Source organism: Asparagus officinalis, chromosome 10 (assembly GCF_001876935.1).
Source record: "Asparagus officinalis chromosome 10, Aspof.V1, whole genome shotgun sequence".
Classification (NCBI taxonomy): domain Eukaryota; kingdom Viridiplantae; phylum Streptophyta; class Magnoliopsida; order Asparagales; family Asparagaceae; genus Asparagus; species Asparagus officinalis.
Window position 1 is genome coordinate 66,698,828 of NC_033803.1, and position 16,905 is coordinate 66,715,732.

General features: G+C 38.0%; 1 protein-coding gene and 1 long non-coding RNA gene across 4 annotated transcripts; one reads left to right on the forward strand and one right to left on the reverse strand.

Annotated features, from left to right (window-relative positions):
• On the forward strand, nucleotides 2,420-3,589 carry LOC109826842 (protein FAR-RED IMPAIRED RESPONSE 1-like). The gene has a single exon (XM_020393862.1). It carries the CDS (start codon nucleotides 2,420-2,422, stop codon nucleotides 3,587-3,589), a length of 1,170 nt encoding a protein of 389 aa, XP_020249451.1.
• On the reverse strand, nucleotides 4,834-7,323 carry LOC109826101. 3 transcript variants are annotated; one of them, XR_002243188.1, is made up of 3 exons: nucleotides 7,005-7,323; nucleotides 5,240-5,470; nucleotides 4,834-5,169 (listed from the first exon to the last, which is right to left on the reverse strand). It is a non-coding gene; the product is annotated as an uncharacterized LOC109826101 (long non-coding RNA). The 3 variants fall into 3 exon arrangements; XR_002243189.1 differs by lacking the exons at nucleotides 4,834-5,169; nucleotides 5,240-5,470 and adding exons at nucleotides 5,577-5,745; nucleotides 5,881-6,194; XR_002243190.1 differs by lacking the exons at nucleotides 4,834-5,169; nucleotides 5,240-5,470 and adding exons at nucleotides 5,793-5,814; nucleotides 5,881-6,194.

Sequence of the window (16,905 nt, forward strand, 5' to 3'; positions counted from 1 at the left end):
CGGCGGTGCCGAGGTGTGGCTACGGGACTGCCGTTAGTGGAAGGAGTAGTCGACGACGTCAACGGCGAGGCAAGAAGGAGGACGAGGGGGTGGCGGATCCGGTGGCGCTGGCGGCTGCAGGCTGTCGTGGTCTCTGAGGTGCTGGCGGAGGCCGAACGGCGGAGGAGGAGCGCGGGGACGGGCGCGGGTCGAGGGCGGTTCGAGCTCGGGTGCGGGGCGGTTTGGGTGGTCGGGTTCGGTGCTGGGAGGAAGAAGAAGAAGAAAGAAATGGGTTTCTTTGGGTGAACTGATGGAGAGAGAGAGAGGAGGAGGAGAGAGGGTGTACGGGTGTGCTTGAAATAAGAGGAGAGAGAGGATTGGAGAGAGAGAGGATATGCACGTGATTTGGGGGGAGAAATCCAAGGGAGTGAATAGGAAATAGTTAAAAATGTGATTAGGGAATTGATTGATTGGAGTTATGGAAAGAATTCAAATTCAAATGAGAAAAATAAGAGAGGGAAAATTCAAAAATTCCACATAATATTTTGAATTATATTAATAATCAACCAAAAATCTTTTTATTAATATTTATATACTACTGTACTATACTCAAGTTTACATCAATAATAATAAGGTCATTAATAATATTAATCACCAAATGATTTTATATAAAATCACTAAACCGTAAATTAATATTTAGCAAAATTAAAATACAAGACTATATATTTTATTATTTATTTATTTTGTAAACTCAGAAAATTCTAGAAATTAGGAAAAATATTAATAAAATATAATATAATATTTTAAATAATAGAAAATTTTAGTTAAAATACGTATTAAAATTTACGGTTGTTACAAGACAGCTCTATCTTTCAGTTTCCAAATTGAATTTCTAATCGTTTGTAGTCAAATTTTTGGGCCCAAAATGAATAAACTGATAAAGAAGGTATATCACGCCTAAATACAATGGGTTGGTCATCGTGCTGAAAAATAGCACAATTTATATGTAATTGTTTTTGGAATATATTGATGCATATGCTTATCACCTAATCTGAGGATCTTACTTTATAGATGGAACGATTTTAGCATTAAATGTGTTGCTCATGTGAATTTTCTTCCATATGTACCAATCGCTGGATTTTTTAGTAAGATCCTTAAGTGTATTAATCTGAGGTGTGTTCTGAAAGAAATTTGGATTGTTTTTTTCTTCATTATTGTTCTACAGTTGAGAGATTAATGCCTTAATCACCCCCATCAAAATCAAACATGTTCGTATGCAATACTTGCTGCATCTTAATCCATATATGTAATTAACATGGTTAATTGCAGAATGGATAACTTGGGCATTGAAGCTAATGAAGTAAACTTGGACGGATGATTTGATATATACTCCTCAAGTATCAGATAAGTTGAGGCAAAAAAAAAGGCAAGAATTTGACACAATAGATGATGTTGTGACATTCTATAATGCTTATGCTAAAGCAGCTGGGTTTAGTGTAAGGTCTTGGACTACTCAGAAAGAGCCGGAAAGTTGTGAAATAAGAAGAAAGGAGTATGTTTGTTTTAAACAAGGAAAATCTCTAAAAATCACAGATGTTGGAAAGAAAAGACGTCGAGGAAGCTTAGCTGAGGATTGTACTGCCAAAATTGCTGTTTTAAAATCAAACTCCGGAAAATACATTGTTACTGTTTTTAATGAGGAGCACAGCCACCCACTATCAACACCATCAAAGGTTCATCTTTTAAGGTCCCATCGTAACGTTTCAGCCGCAACAAAGTCTCTAACTAAATAGTTATCCATGGTGAATATACCTCAGCATCAACAATTCAGTTTTCTTGGAGTACAATCTGGAGGTATAGAAAATATTGGGTGCACTAAAAGAGATTTGTATAATCATGAAAGGGATATCCGTGCTGATTTGAAGGGGCATGATGGTAAAATGTTTTATGAATATTTAAAATTGGAACAAGGAAAGAATCCCTCATTTACTTTTCAAATTGAGGTCGATGAGAAACAAAAGATTACTCGTTGTTTTTGGTCCGATGCAAGATCAAGGCGGGCTTACAAATTTTTCGGTGATGTTGTAATCTTTGATACTACTTATAACACTAATCGCTATGGCCTTATATTTGAACCAATAATGAGGGTTAACAATCATGGTCAAACAATTGTTTTTGCTTATGGATTTTTGAATCATGAGAGCGTTGATGATTTTGTATGGTTATTTAATCAATTTTTGAAAAGTATGCCTGGTGGTGCCCCGAAGATGATTATTACCGATCAAGACCCAGCTATGACTAGGCATTCCCTCTTATTCTTCCAAATAATTTTCACAGGTATTATAGTTTGTATATATTATTGAAAATGTTTATATACATAGCCTTTCTTTTTAATACTTTATTTAATTCTTTTGATAGGTATTATAGTTGGCATATATTAATGAAGTTTTCTGAGAAAATTAATGCAGTGAAGTATAGTATTTATAAAAGTGAGTTCTCGGCTTGCATTTGGAAATCAGAGACTCCTAAAGAATTTGATTTACAATGGGAAAGTCTGATTAAGAAAAGTGGGTTAGAAGGAAATAAGTGGTTGCAAGACCAATATGAACTTCGGTCAAGATGGATTCCTGCATATGTTAATCACATTTTCTCAGCGGACATGTCAAGTAGTCAACGAGCAGAAAGTGGACATGCATTCTTCAAGAAATTTGTTTCGAAGAATAATTCATTGGTTGATTTTATGATACAGTTTGGCAGGGGATTATTGCGCCAACGACATGAGGAGTTGATGGCCGATCACAAAGATGTAATTGAGAAACCTAAACTTAGAATAAATCATGACTTTTTGGAGCAAATGGTTGATATTTACACGAATGAGATCTATTACAAGTTTGAGGCTGAAGTGTGTGACAGCTTTAACTATAAGTTGCAGTTTGTTAGGGCAACCGACAATCAGAGTGTGTATCAAATTCAAAGAAAGAAGCTCGTAACAAGTAAAGTCCGCGAAGTTGTTTACGACAATGACTTGGATTTGGTTTCTTGTAGTTGTAAAAAGTTCGAAAGCGCTGGAATTCCATGTACGCACATTATATCATATTTGATGAAAATTGATGCTGAAATATTGCCCGATAAATACATCTTAAAGAGGTGGACTAACTCTGCAAAATCGGGGACAGTGTATGATGATAAAGGCATGCAGATAAGCCCTGACAATTCTTATCTTTTAACGCGGAGTCAATTTATCCAATCATCTTTGGAATTAGTTGACAAGTCCCTTGTATGTGAAGAAACGAGGAAGATGTTTACCGATGGAGTGCGTATCCACATGGTTAGTGGCCGCGCGGTTGCAAAGAGCTTCACCGAGAAAAGTAATAAAATGAGTAGTAATTTAATGGATGATGGTACTAGTGTACAGGATTCTTGTACTTTTCAAAATAGTTTCAATGAACCCGATCAAGTGCGAGCAAAAGGGTGCGTCAAAAGGTTGAAGGGAGGAAAAAAGAAAGCAATGGCTAGAGAAAAAAATAAAAAAGATAGACGTTGCCACGGGTGTGGTAAAGTTGGCCAATCACATGATAAGCGAAATTATCCGGCACTCACAAATCCGTAAGTAGTAATTTTTTTATTATTTAAGCCTTTCTTATTCTTCACCTTCTATGATCCCCTTGGTGTATATATATAAATATATATTTTCATTATAATGTAGGTCTTCTACATGCGGTGATACAAATTGGCAAGAGGGTAATGGGTCAGTTTCCGCATTAGATTTCATAAACACTATTCAACCCCCCTTCTAGTGTTTGAGTGCCATTGCAGCGATCTTTCAATTGGTATCAGAGCAGGTTGATCAAGGATAACAATGGCTACATCATCTACATCGCAGTTCAAGGAAGGACATTCTACTCAAAGACCACCACTTTTCGGTGGTTCCAACTACAACTACTGGAAGTGTAGGATGAAGATCTACCTTCAATCGATAGGATTCGATCTCTGATATTTTCATTATAATGTAGGTCTTCTACATGCGGTGATACAAATTGGCAAGAGGGTAATGGGTCATCAATTGAAGATGGGGATGATGTGCTCCTATGAAGAGGGTCTTCTACATGCTTCTATTTTGCCAGATTTAGTGCATATGGGTGTTGTGATATCTATTGGTCATTTTAATGACATGCTCATCATCCAGGTGTTACCTTCTGTTTCAGATTTATTACATGAAATATCCATATTTCCTTCTAACTCTACAAATTAGATTACATCTGATGTATACTTGTTGCACGCTCCTTGCAGGTACTGTATTCAAGAATGAAAATTTGCAGACGTGATGTTTTCAGCAGATAGATGCAGGAATTTGTTGTCTCCTACTTGATGTATAATAGCTGTTGTAACTAAACTACGTTTGATTGTTTGATTCAGATAGCTGTTGTAACTAAACTTATATATGTTATGCAGAAGATGATGGTTGTTTGATCCATGGTATAAAGATCATTTACTTATATACGTTATGCAGAAGATGATGGTTGGTTCGGAGGTGCACAAAGTTCTCTTTATTCACTGGAAATGTCTGAGTTTCTACACTGGTGAAGTCCATTGGAATAACCTTCTCTTTATCCTTGAATTGGCATCGTTGTATAACCTTCTCTTTATAATCTATGGTGTTTAGTTGTATATGATGTGTTGTCCTTGAATTGGCATCGTTGTATAACCTTCTCTTTATAATCTATGGTGTTTAGTTGTATATGATGTGTTGAAGTCTGAGCTACTGGTGTGGCTATGGTGTTTAGTTGTATATGATGTGTTGAAGTCTGAGCTACTGGTGTGGAAATGTCTGAGTTTCTACATTGGTGAAGTCCATTGGAATCAACATGTTTAAGTGGATGAAATGAAGTCTTGCATACATCTCTGCATTGACTCCTACAGAGCACTCTTCGTCTACCTCTCATGCTGCTTTTCTATGACCTTAACTTGACCTCTTTTAACATATATGATTATATGTCCCTTGAGTACATATGTAGCATCTTTTCCATATCCTTCAAAACTTATCCTGCACAGACCATGATCGTGAGCTTGGTAATATATAATTCCATAACCTGCTGCTCCTACCTTCCTCAATGTATAAACATTGCTACAGTTTCCTCCCAATTAGTCAACTAAATTGCTATTTTACATCAACAACTAATTCTTCGCCACCTCAATCAATGAGCTCTTCCCTCGAATCCTACTTTATTATGTTTTACATCAACAACTAATTCTTCGCCACCTCAATCAATGAGCTCTTCCCTCGAATCCTACTTTATTATGTCTGCTTCGCTCAGGCTTCTGAATCCAACGAACATTGATAACTGATGCTTTATTATCTACAAGAACCGGGATCTTTTACATGTTGTTTGAGTAAACATAAGATAGCTTCACATCTCTTGAACAAAGAATGTTAATCTTGACTCAATAGAGAGAGGTACTACGCTCAGAATGACTCAATGAGACCATAACTCTGCCATCATAAAACAAAAAAGAAAGAAGGGAACATTACTAAAGATAAACACTTAAATTAGTATGTAAAATAAATCAAGCATTTAATATGTCTACTCATTCCGAAAGAAAGCAATAATAACCTAAGCTTTTTGAAAATTGATCACATGAAAGTTCCCTCGGTTCAAAGAAAGTAATGAACCTAATACAAATTACATCACATGTTTTTTGCAATGGAGAAACCAACAAATACCGCAACGATACATATTAGAAATACTAATATTGTAAACAATGAACCTAATACAAAAGCATAGATAGAGAAAATAGAAGTTTCCCCTAGAAATACTAATATTGTAAACAATGAACCTAATACAAAAGCATAGATAGAGAAAATAGAAGTTTCCCCAAGTTTTTCCTTGTCCAACAATGAACCTAATACAAAAGCATAGATAGAGAAAATAGAAGTTTCCCCAAGTTTTTCCTTGTCCACATCTAGATTATGGCTCACTGGATATCTTTGTTTTTGAGCATAAACAGATGTTTGGACAGGCCTCGAGCTGGATGCTGAATCACAAACGAGTGTGTGCTTCTCACATTCAATCAAAGCCTCTTTGTATGTTGCATACCCTTTGTAGGAGGTATTTGGGAACTTATCTACCTGAGATTTGCATTCCTCCCAATTATTAAAAATACCACATCGTCGACCTCTCTTCACAACATAAAAACTTTTTCTAATCATTGATAACCTGAAAATTTTTACAAATGATCAGTTGAAGTGCTTTCAGGTACATTTTTTACTTTGGTTTCTATATGCAATATTTATTATATTTGTTGAAGGCAATGTGTATGAAGTGCAGGGGGGTATAGATTATACTTTGGTTTCTATACAGCATGGTGATTCCTTTGTACCAAGTGGTCTTAGCCTATGAAAATTTACATCTGCTTGGATAAAATTCATGGGCAAACAGCGTCCAAATAATGATTCAAGAGACTAGTAAAAATCCTAAACTATTATCAATTTCTAGCTTTTCCAAACTATTTGCTGAGCTATTACTTTTTTTATAAAGAGCAATTTCTAGCTAAACTCTAAAAATTATAGACTAAATAATCCAGTGATTGGTACATATGGAAGAAAATTCACATGAGCAACACATTTAATGCTAAAATCGTTCCATCTATAAAGTAAGATCCTCAGATTAGGTGATAAGCATATGCATCAATATATTCCAAAAACAATTACATATAAATTGTGCTATTTTTCAGCACGATGACCAACCCATTGTATTTGGGCATGATATACCTTCTTTATCAGTTTATTCATCTTGGGCCCAAAATTTTGACTACAAACGATTAGAAATTCAATTTGGAAACTGAAAGATAGAGCTGTCTAATTGTCACCTAATTGAAAAGCCTATTCTTAATTAGTTTTTCGTTTCTCCGATATTTGATTTCTACCAAAAACAAGAATACACTGGCATTTGAAAAACCACTAGCTTAGCTATTGTCTACCACTATTTGTTAAAAATAGGTAAACAAATTTAGGGCTTGATGGTTACCTGAGTTGGGGGATCTCGAGATCGAGCTCGAGGGAGTTGGGGATAGTCGGTCACGGTCGACGGAGTTAGACTTAATCGTCGTCGGCATCGGATGAGTTGGGGAAGTCGGCGGTCTCAGACTTCGTAGTCGTGGCGGAGGAGGCGGTCTCAAATTTCGTAGTCATGGGGTTCGTGGTGGTGAGGCGGATCTGGGGAGCTCCGGTTAGAGATGGGTGATTTGGGAGATCGTCGGCGATGGAGATGGCGGATTGGAAATGGAGGGGGAGCTCCGATTGGAGATGGAGGAGGGATTGGGGATTTTTCGGGAGAGAGAGAGAAAGATTTTGGATCATGAAATTGAAGATCTTGCTGGTTTAAGAGAGATGCTTTCGGTGTCATTTTGCAAAAAAGCCCCCTCTTTTAATCCCCACTACGGTCACGAGTTCAAAGTCAATCAGCGGAGTTTTTTTGCGAAAAAACCCAAAATCGCCTCAATGCGTACGAATCAGTTATATATATATATATATCATAATAAGTATTCACGCAAATACTTTTCAATCAAAGTAAGATAGTCATAAATTTTTTTTGTAATTTTCGAACATACGTCTATAACGTCATCACTCTTTCTAGGAATTCCTAGGGGACTCTATACATGAATCCTAAGAAACTCTATTCTAGCTCCACTTCTCGACACAGGATGATTATAAAGATACTGGAACTAGAGCTCTGATACCAACTGTGACGTCCTTATTTTCATACATGGCTGTAGTCCAAGATGAACCCAGAGATGTCAAATCTGTCATGCATCCACACTATGCAACAACAAGTTTTACCAATCACAGCAATATCCTCTAGTGGAACCAAATAAAGTGCAGGTACAAAACATGCAAAAGAAAGGAAATAACTACAATAGACATGATAAAGAAAGAAAGATATCTCATAAATTAAATAATGTCTTAATGAACAACCCGAAATATATCTGATATCCAAAATGAATAAATACACCTCGACAAGAAACAACTGAAAATCGTATTAAGGCACACTGCCTTTACACTATGAAATAAACTCTAAGGTCTGAACAAAAATATAAAACTACGGTCGAGCCTCTAACAAATCTCATGTGACGGCGACTATGTAAGAACTTTGTCATCCTGCGACTCTCCGGTACTCTGAATTACCTGAAAGAATATTAGAAGAAAAAGAACAACAACAAGAGCGTCAGAGCACTATAGCAATATCTCCTCCATCTGCCCCTAAGGGAAGGACTGCTAGATGAAGTGGATGCTCAATCTATTAAGCATAGTCTACCTAGATCATTTTCCCCCGTATCTAATGGAATTAATATTTAGACTCCTACAATACGAGAGGTAGTACGTCAAGCGAACTAATCCAAATAAGGAAACCCTCATGTATAAACCATATGCCTGAATTGTAAACATCTAAACATTAATATTGAACTAAAGATAAACAATCTAAATGAAATCAACAATTAAAAATCCACAACACGAGGTTGGTACGTCAAGCGAAATAATCCAACAAGAAAACTCTCATGTATATACCATATGTCTCAAATTGTGAATCACTAATTATTGATCCTAAGTAAGAAAATAAAGAAAAGTAGTAAAAAAAGTAAAGACATCAATATATCGTATTCATAATATCTTCCACTGTCACTGGGAAGATAGAATGAATACCGGCACAAATCATGTGTACTTTCAAATGCAAAGTACTCTGGGTCATATATTTCAGCAGTGAGTCAAAAACATAACCGGCATCCGCCAACAACTCGGGCTATCATTTAACTATCTCAATGCAATCCGTGTAAGATTTTGATTCATCGCATCATCATGCGGAACGGACTACCCGGTCGGTATCCTAACAGTGTACACAACACATTAGTCTCATCGCATCTCTGTACGTAACACGAGTGTGGGATGGACTACCAAGTAGGCATCGTAGGAATACGGTTCACAAGCCTCATCGCACCCTAGTGCAGGACGAACTGCTAGATAAAGCATCCTAAACCCGACTCATTGGCCTGTACAAATGGAATATCGACGCACTACCACCGTAGTACTAAACTGAGCTCATCAACAATATCCAGAAGGTGTGTGTATAATATGTATTAAAACTCTTTCTCAAAGTAATCGGGTCAAACCCCATCATAATTCCTTTTAGCATACCCATGTATGTGCTACTACACTATTCGTGAATTTACATATAAAGAAGTGCGGCTCGAAACCTGCAAACATATCTCAAACAGATGCAAAACAAAAATTTTGGCAACAGCCATAGTAGTCGACTATACTGAGTCCATCCAGACTCTGTATTAACATATATCAGTATCTGTAGTCGATTATTAAGAACATTAGTCGACTACTCTAAAAACACACAGTTTCTGTTATACTCAACTAGGTACGAGTAGCCGACTACTCAGCTTAGTAGTCGACTACTCTGTCAAGACACGCATTCTTTCGTGCACAAACAGTGCTTATGTCAATTGTACATATCATGATGTTAAAACGAGATTTTATACTTGGCATATGTAACAGGAATTATTTGAATCATCAAATTAAATTATTATATCTTCCAAATAAAGATTTAATATCCTAATTAAACAATTTATTCAATTATCTCATATGTAAACAAAGTGATTATCAACACATGATAAAAACTACTCATGAACAGAGGTAAAATTTATTTAAACATGTTTATCTTACTTAGGTATCGCGAACCTAGTATTTAAGCATGATTAATTAACATGAAAACTCAAAGAAATCTTAACGTTTTATATTAATTATTTCAAATCAACATATCTGCAGTTTTCTGCAAAATATATTATTAGTAAATTGAGCATATCTTTCTCTAGATAAACTCTTTTTAAGAATATCTTTCTATTTTAGAAACTAGATCCACATAACTATCATTTAGCACTAGTTTGGTTCAGTTTAGAGTTTATATGATATCTCAAATTTCTAGTTAAAGGTTACACACGTGCAGTAGTTTTTTGCAGAACATGTTATTAGTAAATTGAGTATATCTTCCTTTATAAAAACTCTTTCTTTGAATGGTTTTCCATTTTAGAAAATAGGTTCACATAGCTTTTATTTGACACTAGTTGTATTTAGTTTGGAGTTTATATGATATATCAAATTTCCAGTTAAATGTTATACATGTGCAGTAGTTTTCTACAATCTATGATGAAAAGAAAAACTAAACCTCTTTATAATTCAATTAGACAACAAATTAGGATTAACACACGAGTTAAACATAATTATCAAGTTTAAAAAATGAAAATTTAATCACCCCTAATGATCATGATCACATTACTATCATAAACAATTAGGAAAAGCTAATAATCTAGCATTGAGTTAAGATTTATCATCAAAAACCTCATCTTTATCAGATTAGGTTAAGCCTTAAGCATGAAAACATTGATTAAACACTTTTATAATCATTAAACACTATAGAGATAGGTTTGGATTCAGATAATCTTGCATTATCACGTGTGCAAGCCTTTGAAACTGATGTGAAACGACTCCTTGTCACCAAACGTCACAGATCTCGCCTTTTCCTTCCTTCTCGCCTCACAAGACGCTCCCAAAATCTTAACTTTAGGGCTAGGATTTGAGAGAGAGGAAGAGGGGCTGCTAGAGTTTGAAACTCTGATAAAAAGATAATAATTTTTATGAAAACACATGTATATATATATATATATATATATATATATATATATATATATATATATATATATATATATATATATATATATATATATATATATATATATATATATATATATATATATATATAGAACCAGGAACCTAGTCTGACTAGGAAAATAACATTCGGTATTTTGGTTGTAATTTTCTCATCCGACCTTGGAATGAGATGATTTAAGATTTATTGGAAAGCTGTTAAAGAGACCTACAACTTTGGTCTTTTAATTTTTTTCATATTAAAATTTCATCAGTGTGTAAAGTATATAAACTCTTAACTGGTCTTTTAATGTTTTGTGCATTTGCACTCATATATTCACAAATATACATTGAATTGATCTCAAATCAATTCCTATCATACTCAAATATCAAAATATGTTATATTTTCACCATATAACATATTTATTATTATTTTTTACATAATATTCAAAATTTCAGGGTTTTACATCCATTCCCGTTAAAATGATCAAGTCTACGTATTCAACGTCGTAGGAACCAAAATCCATTCTTCACATGTATGGGGATTTTATCTCGATCCCTAATTAGAGATAAGCCTACGTCTAACATGCGTTACCGGTTAGTCTTTTACCGTGAAAAGGACAAAGCCCACGTATTCGACATCGTAGCAGGTTGTTATTAATAATGTCAGAATCCATGCTTCACACGTATGGGGGATTTTATCTTGATTCCTAATTAGAGATAAGTCTACGTCTAACACGCGTTGCCGGTTAGTCTTTTACTACGAAAAGGACAAAGCCCACGTATTCGACATCGTGGCAGGTTGTTATTAATAACGCCAGAATCCACGCTTCACACGCATGGGGAACTTTATCTCAATCCCTAATCAAAGATAAGCCTACTCCTAATACGCGTTGCCGGATGGTCCGTTCCCGTGAAAACGATGAAGTCTATGTATTCAGAATCATAGCACTATATCTAAAAGAATTTATTCTTTTGGCACAACGTTACATGTGAAACGGGTTCCAACAATTCACATGCTAGCTAGATTCAAATGGTAATCGGTAAAGGCACGCTAAATCTGTTGATGGCTGAGGGTTTGTTAAAAATCCTATGAGCACATCATAAAGGACGATTAAGTCTATGTATTCAAAATCATAGCACTAATTCTAAAGGAATTTATTCTTTTAGCACAACCTTACATATAAAACGGGTTCCAATAATTTACATGCTAGCCCGATTCAAACGGTAATCTGTAAAGACACGCCAAATCAGTTGAGGGCTGAGGATTTGCCAAAAATCCTATAAATATTATGATTATTTATCCTAGATTGGATAAAAAAATCATAATATCTAGGACAAACAATCATAATAATATGAAGAATGCGCTAGGTAAAAGACTTTGTTTCATAAATGAAGTCAAGTTAAAATAAAGATACAAAAGTGGAAGCTATGTGCCCAAATCCAAACTGCAACTGAGAATCCGAAATTCCAACCTAGAGAGCTCATCTGCATAACTCTGTTCGAGTTCGACCTACAGATCAGCCCGGATTGAATCTTCGGAAGTATCTAGTATCTTCACAGCTTCGCTTTTCAACATAGCCAATTTTTCCTCTGCGGGCTCCAACTTCTCAAGTGTTTGTCTTCAAGAGTTTTTGGAATTTGCTAAGTCGTCCTCAATAATAGCGTGAGATTCTTTGACATACTTCAAGGCCTTCTTGAGTTTGGCTATCTCCTCGTCCGCCGAGGCTAAGGAGCTAAGTAATTCAGCCTTAGCCTTGTCCTTCCTTAAGAGATTAGCCTTCATTTGCATGACAGAACCTTCCTCGGTCTAAAGTTCATGCCTAATGGATGCTCTACTGTTGTGCCACTACTTCAGCTTGGGCTCCAACTGAATAGCAACAAAGGAAGAAACACCTTTGGTCTTCAGCTCCCTAACTCTTGGAACTCACGCTCTAGTATGACAAAATCCGCAACGAGGGAGTCAGCTAGCTCCGGGAACCCCTCCTCCCAGATAATCGTCAGATGACGAGAAAGAGATCATCTGAACTGATCAAAACAGTATCCGTGATGAAGGATTCTCTTGATCATTTTGTCCATAAAGGTAACAAAACTCTCAAGATCTATACGGAATATGCCCCTGTCCGGATCAGTATCGGATAGTAAGGCCATGATGCGCTCATATGGAGACTTTAGAAGCCCTGCAAATAATTGTACAGAAGAACAAAAAAATCTAGAATAACACGGGGGAAACTCAAAGCAAATTATGAGTTTACCAGCGCTAGTGGAAGTCCCTTCAGTTTGGTATTCCGTGCTTGGCTCTGCTAACCTAATCTCGCTATATCGACTCCTCTGGGTGACATCACACTGACTATGTCCGTCAGATCTAAAGGAACAGTAGCCTGAAGCTGAGAACTAGGTGGCAGAGCCGTAGCCATGGCTCCCTCTGATGATGAAGGGACAGAAATCTCAGGCAGATCAGGAATACCAATGATTGTAGATCTATCGGCCCCAGTGGTTGGTCCTACAACTAAAACTCCCCTACGGTTAAGCAAAACATTGATAGAGGAAGGAAGGCGATCTATAAATTAGATGCATACCTATAGCAGAAACACCCTCGATGGATGGTCCTACAGCCTCTCAGGGGGCCTGCTCTGCCAACATATCAATCAAAAGCCTGTTATCAGATCCTGAGAAGCTCAGCGCTGAGACAAATACGTGTCCACTGAATCCTCCAAAATTCACACCATGAAATGCTTCTCCCTCGACCGGTCTCTCAAGTGTGGCATCTACACAAGAACTTAAACGTTGAGTAAAAGGGAAAGGGGCAAGAATTCATAATAGCAGGAATCAGATTCACCTCCAATAGTTACAGAAGGTTCTTTTACCCCGACATTCGTGCCTGCATCCTTCAACTTGTCTAAAAGAGAACAAAGTCCGGAAAAGATTAAATGGGAAACAAGTTCTAAATTGCCTAACTCCTTTAATTGTCACTCGAATGGTGTACTATCGGTGTTAGATATACCTGAACTTGGAATCCTCGGTTTAACATTACTACCCTGGCTAATACCCTCTCCTGCCCCGACATGCATGGGATCATCGCTAATAGCATCATATATCTGTTGCACGAAGCTCGGGCCTTCAAAATGGTTAAAATTAGAGAAGATAGAGTCGTACGAAAATTCATCCTCCCCATGACCCCCTGAAACATGAGGCATGATTAAGTTCAAAGAATCCATAAGAGAACTAATTAGAGACTACATGGTGGTGAGGGATTACCTCCTCCGCCAATGGGTATGTGGCCAAGTAACTCTGTCTGGCGAGCGTGCGGATTGACATACGACTTACTCACCATCTTTTTCTACTTAGGGAAGCGAGCCTCTATATGGGTGCTAGGTCTCTCGTGTTTGGATTTGGCACACACCTCAACCCGTACGGCAGACTCAGCGACAGACCGTAATCTCGCGTGACGGAGGATAAGAGGCTCGTCTTCTTCAACCATCCCACCTGGGGTAACAAGAGTCATCTTGTTAGGATAAGTAAACAAAACCTCTTGCCTCGGCTTTGATGGAGCCAGTGGAGGTTTAGGGAAAATAGAGCGTTGAGCCTGATGATCAAACGCTAGACTTAGTAATTCTGAGAAGAAAGAGTATGATAGGCCTGTCTCAACTTCTTCCTCATCGCCTCTAAGTCCGATGTCCATATCTTGAAGGTCTTCTTTGGAAGTCTCCTCATTGTCATCGGTAGGAAGGAGCTCCTCCTCATCCTCCATCCTATCTCTGCCTCTATGGGAAGGTCTGACAGGCTTCTTCCCCTGCTTCTTCAAAAGCTCAGCATCATGAGCAGCTTCAACAGTAACTCGAACTAAATATTCGACTTCCAACTCTGTGATATCTTTCACATTCATGAGCTCATTCATAGAAATAATCCACTTGCAGCTGGGGAAGGTAAGTTGTGGCTTGTGCTTGGATGTAGGAAGAGTGAAGGTGGCGCCCGTGCAACCTGTCATAGTAAAAAGCTATGTTTGAACACTGTCTATAAGACCTCCCTCAGTCTTCAAACCGCTGTTTGGGTTCCCAACATACAGTTAGTCATAACCGAACTGACGAGCGAACCGATAGGGCAAATAAAGCTCTATATGGCAACGACCCTTCACCCGAAAGATGAGATATCTGGGGCGGATGTTTACCAACCAATGGAAGCAACCCATATCAAGAGAAGTCTGACCGGTCCCTTGCTTCTCCTCATCAATCAACACCTCGTCGTAGCGATCCAAAAAATGAGTAAAACATTTGAAGAGCTCCCAACACTTGTGGATTAGAAGCTCTTGCTTCGCCTCCGTGAAAGTCTTTGCAAACCATTTGCTCTTCTCTAATGATTGCAAGAGCGGCATAGAGGTATCGACGGAGCTCGGCTCTGACATCAGATCGGGACGATGAAGAACGAGCCATGTCATCAGATATGTATATGGAAACTATACCTTCACGGAAGGAATCTCGGTCGACAGCTTGGATCCTATCTATGTAAGACCATCAACCAGGTACCTAAGCACACAATGAATACCAGCAACCATCGCCAAAAGAAGAGAGAGATCCTTCCCATGAGCGAGCTGAACAGCTGGGAATAGAACCTCAATCGGCAAGCGTCGGAAAATTGGTATAAGATGATGCATTTCTTCAACCAAATGGCAAGATACCCCGCCAGAAGAGCCATAGACCAAATACGCTTCTGTGCATGCCACAAGAAGGTCTAAAACTTGGTCCCCACCAGAAAGGGACCCTCAACATCTAAAATAGTAGATGATCGAACGCTGGTCCTCTCAATCAAATCATTAATCACAGAAGGAGTCAGAGGAGCTAACTCACAAATAGCTTCACCAGAGCTACTCTCCAAGTGCTGAAACAAGTCATCTGCAAACTGCTTCAAACTTATCTGAACCTTCTTCTTTGCCATGGAGCCCATACTGACTAGAGTAGTATGATAGTGACACGTAAGATCCCAGAACATGTCATGCATGTCAGAAGAAGCTCTCTTTAATTGTTTTAGCTGTCGGTTCGAAGGAAAATACTCCTAATATGGGTAATCTCCCATCGGAAGGCTGGAAACCTTTTACATCTCATGAAGAGCTAACCCAAGCTCTCCATTGCGAGTCAAGAAAGTGTTAGTGTGAGGGTTGTAGAGCTCTAACAATGCTTGGAAATGGTGTTTACTGATCATTAATCCATAATGGTGGGGGCGTATCGATACATACAACCCACTGCACTTCAATTCATTCTCCCAGCGTCCGAGGACATAACTCATCATGCGAGTCCACCACCTCTTGGGTGGTGAGTGAACCCAACCATAATACCTACACTCTCTCATAGGGAGTTTCCTCCAAAGTTTGGTGAGGTGGTTCCTCACTATGTTTGCAGCTATCAACACTTCATCCAGCAATGCTGTATCAAGTCCCAGAATCCCTGGTCGAAGGTCACGAATATAGGAAAACCCATCTGAACCTGGGGTCTTATGCTGAGTAATAAATCCACAGTGGACACGCTCGTGATCATTTGTAAGACACCAAGACATCTCTCCCCTCACAGCTTGCGCCTCCAAATGTGAAAATGAATACTGGCAAGGAATGGAAGGAATGTATAGAGGACTTTTACCATCATCGTTCAGCCAACGCTCATCATCAAGAATCAGCATATCTGGATCCTTAAAAACATGATCCCCGAACAAGTAGTCTGACTTTTTCAAAGCCTGAGTAGAGATGGAGTCTTTAGTAAGGAGAGCATCTGTGATCAACTATCGTAAAGTACGATGACCCACATCACGTACTAGCTGAGGAACCTCCTTAGGTCCAGCCAGATCAAACTGAGAAGTCAAACCAATAAGCAGTTTATCAGCACTAGTGGCAAAAGTTTTCCTGCTACAACCGCTCGTGGCATGAGGTGGGAACCCATCTGTAGGAAATTCAACTGAAATAGATAATGCACAATTAGAAAATTGTTGCTAAAACTAGACAAGGAGTTGAACTCATCTCACAAATCGGTGAGATAGAGTCACTGCTTAGTCAATTGGCGAGATGATTTTAACTGTTTTACACGGGAGGGATAATGTACATTATCACGCAAATAACGTGATAATATACCCCTACCCCCACAGAGTGTAATATAGCATGAAAACGCCCCATATGCCTGAAGACGTGTATTGGCCAAGCAAAACACGTCCTTTAAAGCATTAATCCCCGTGAAGGAGGACAT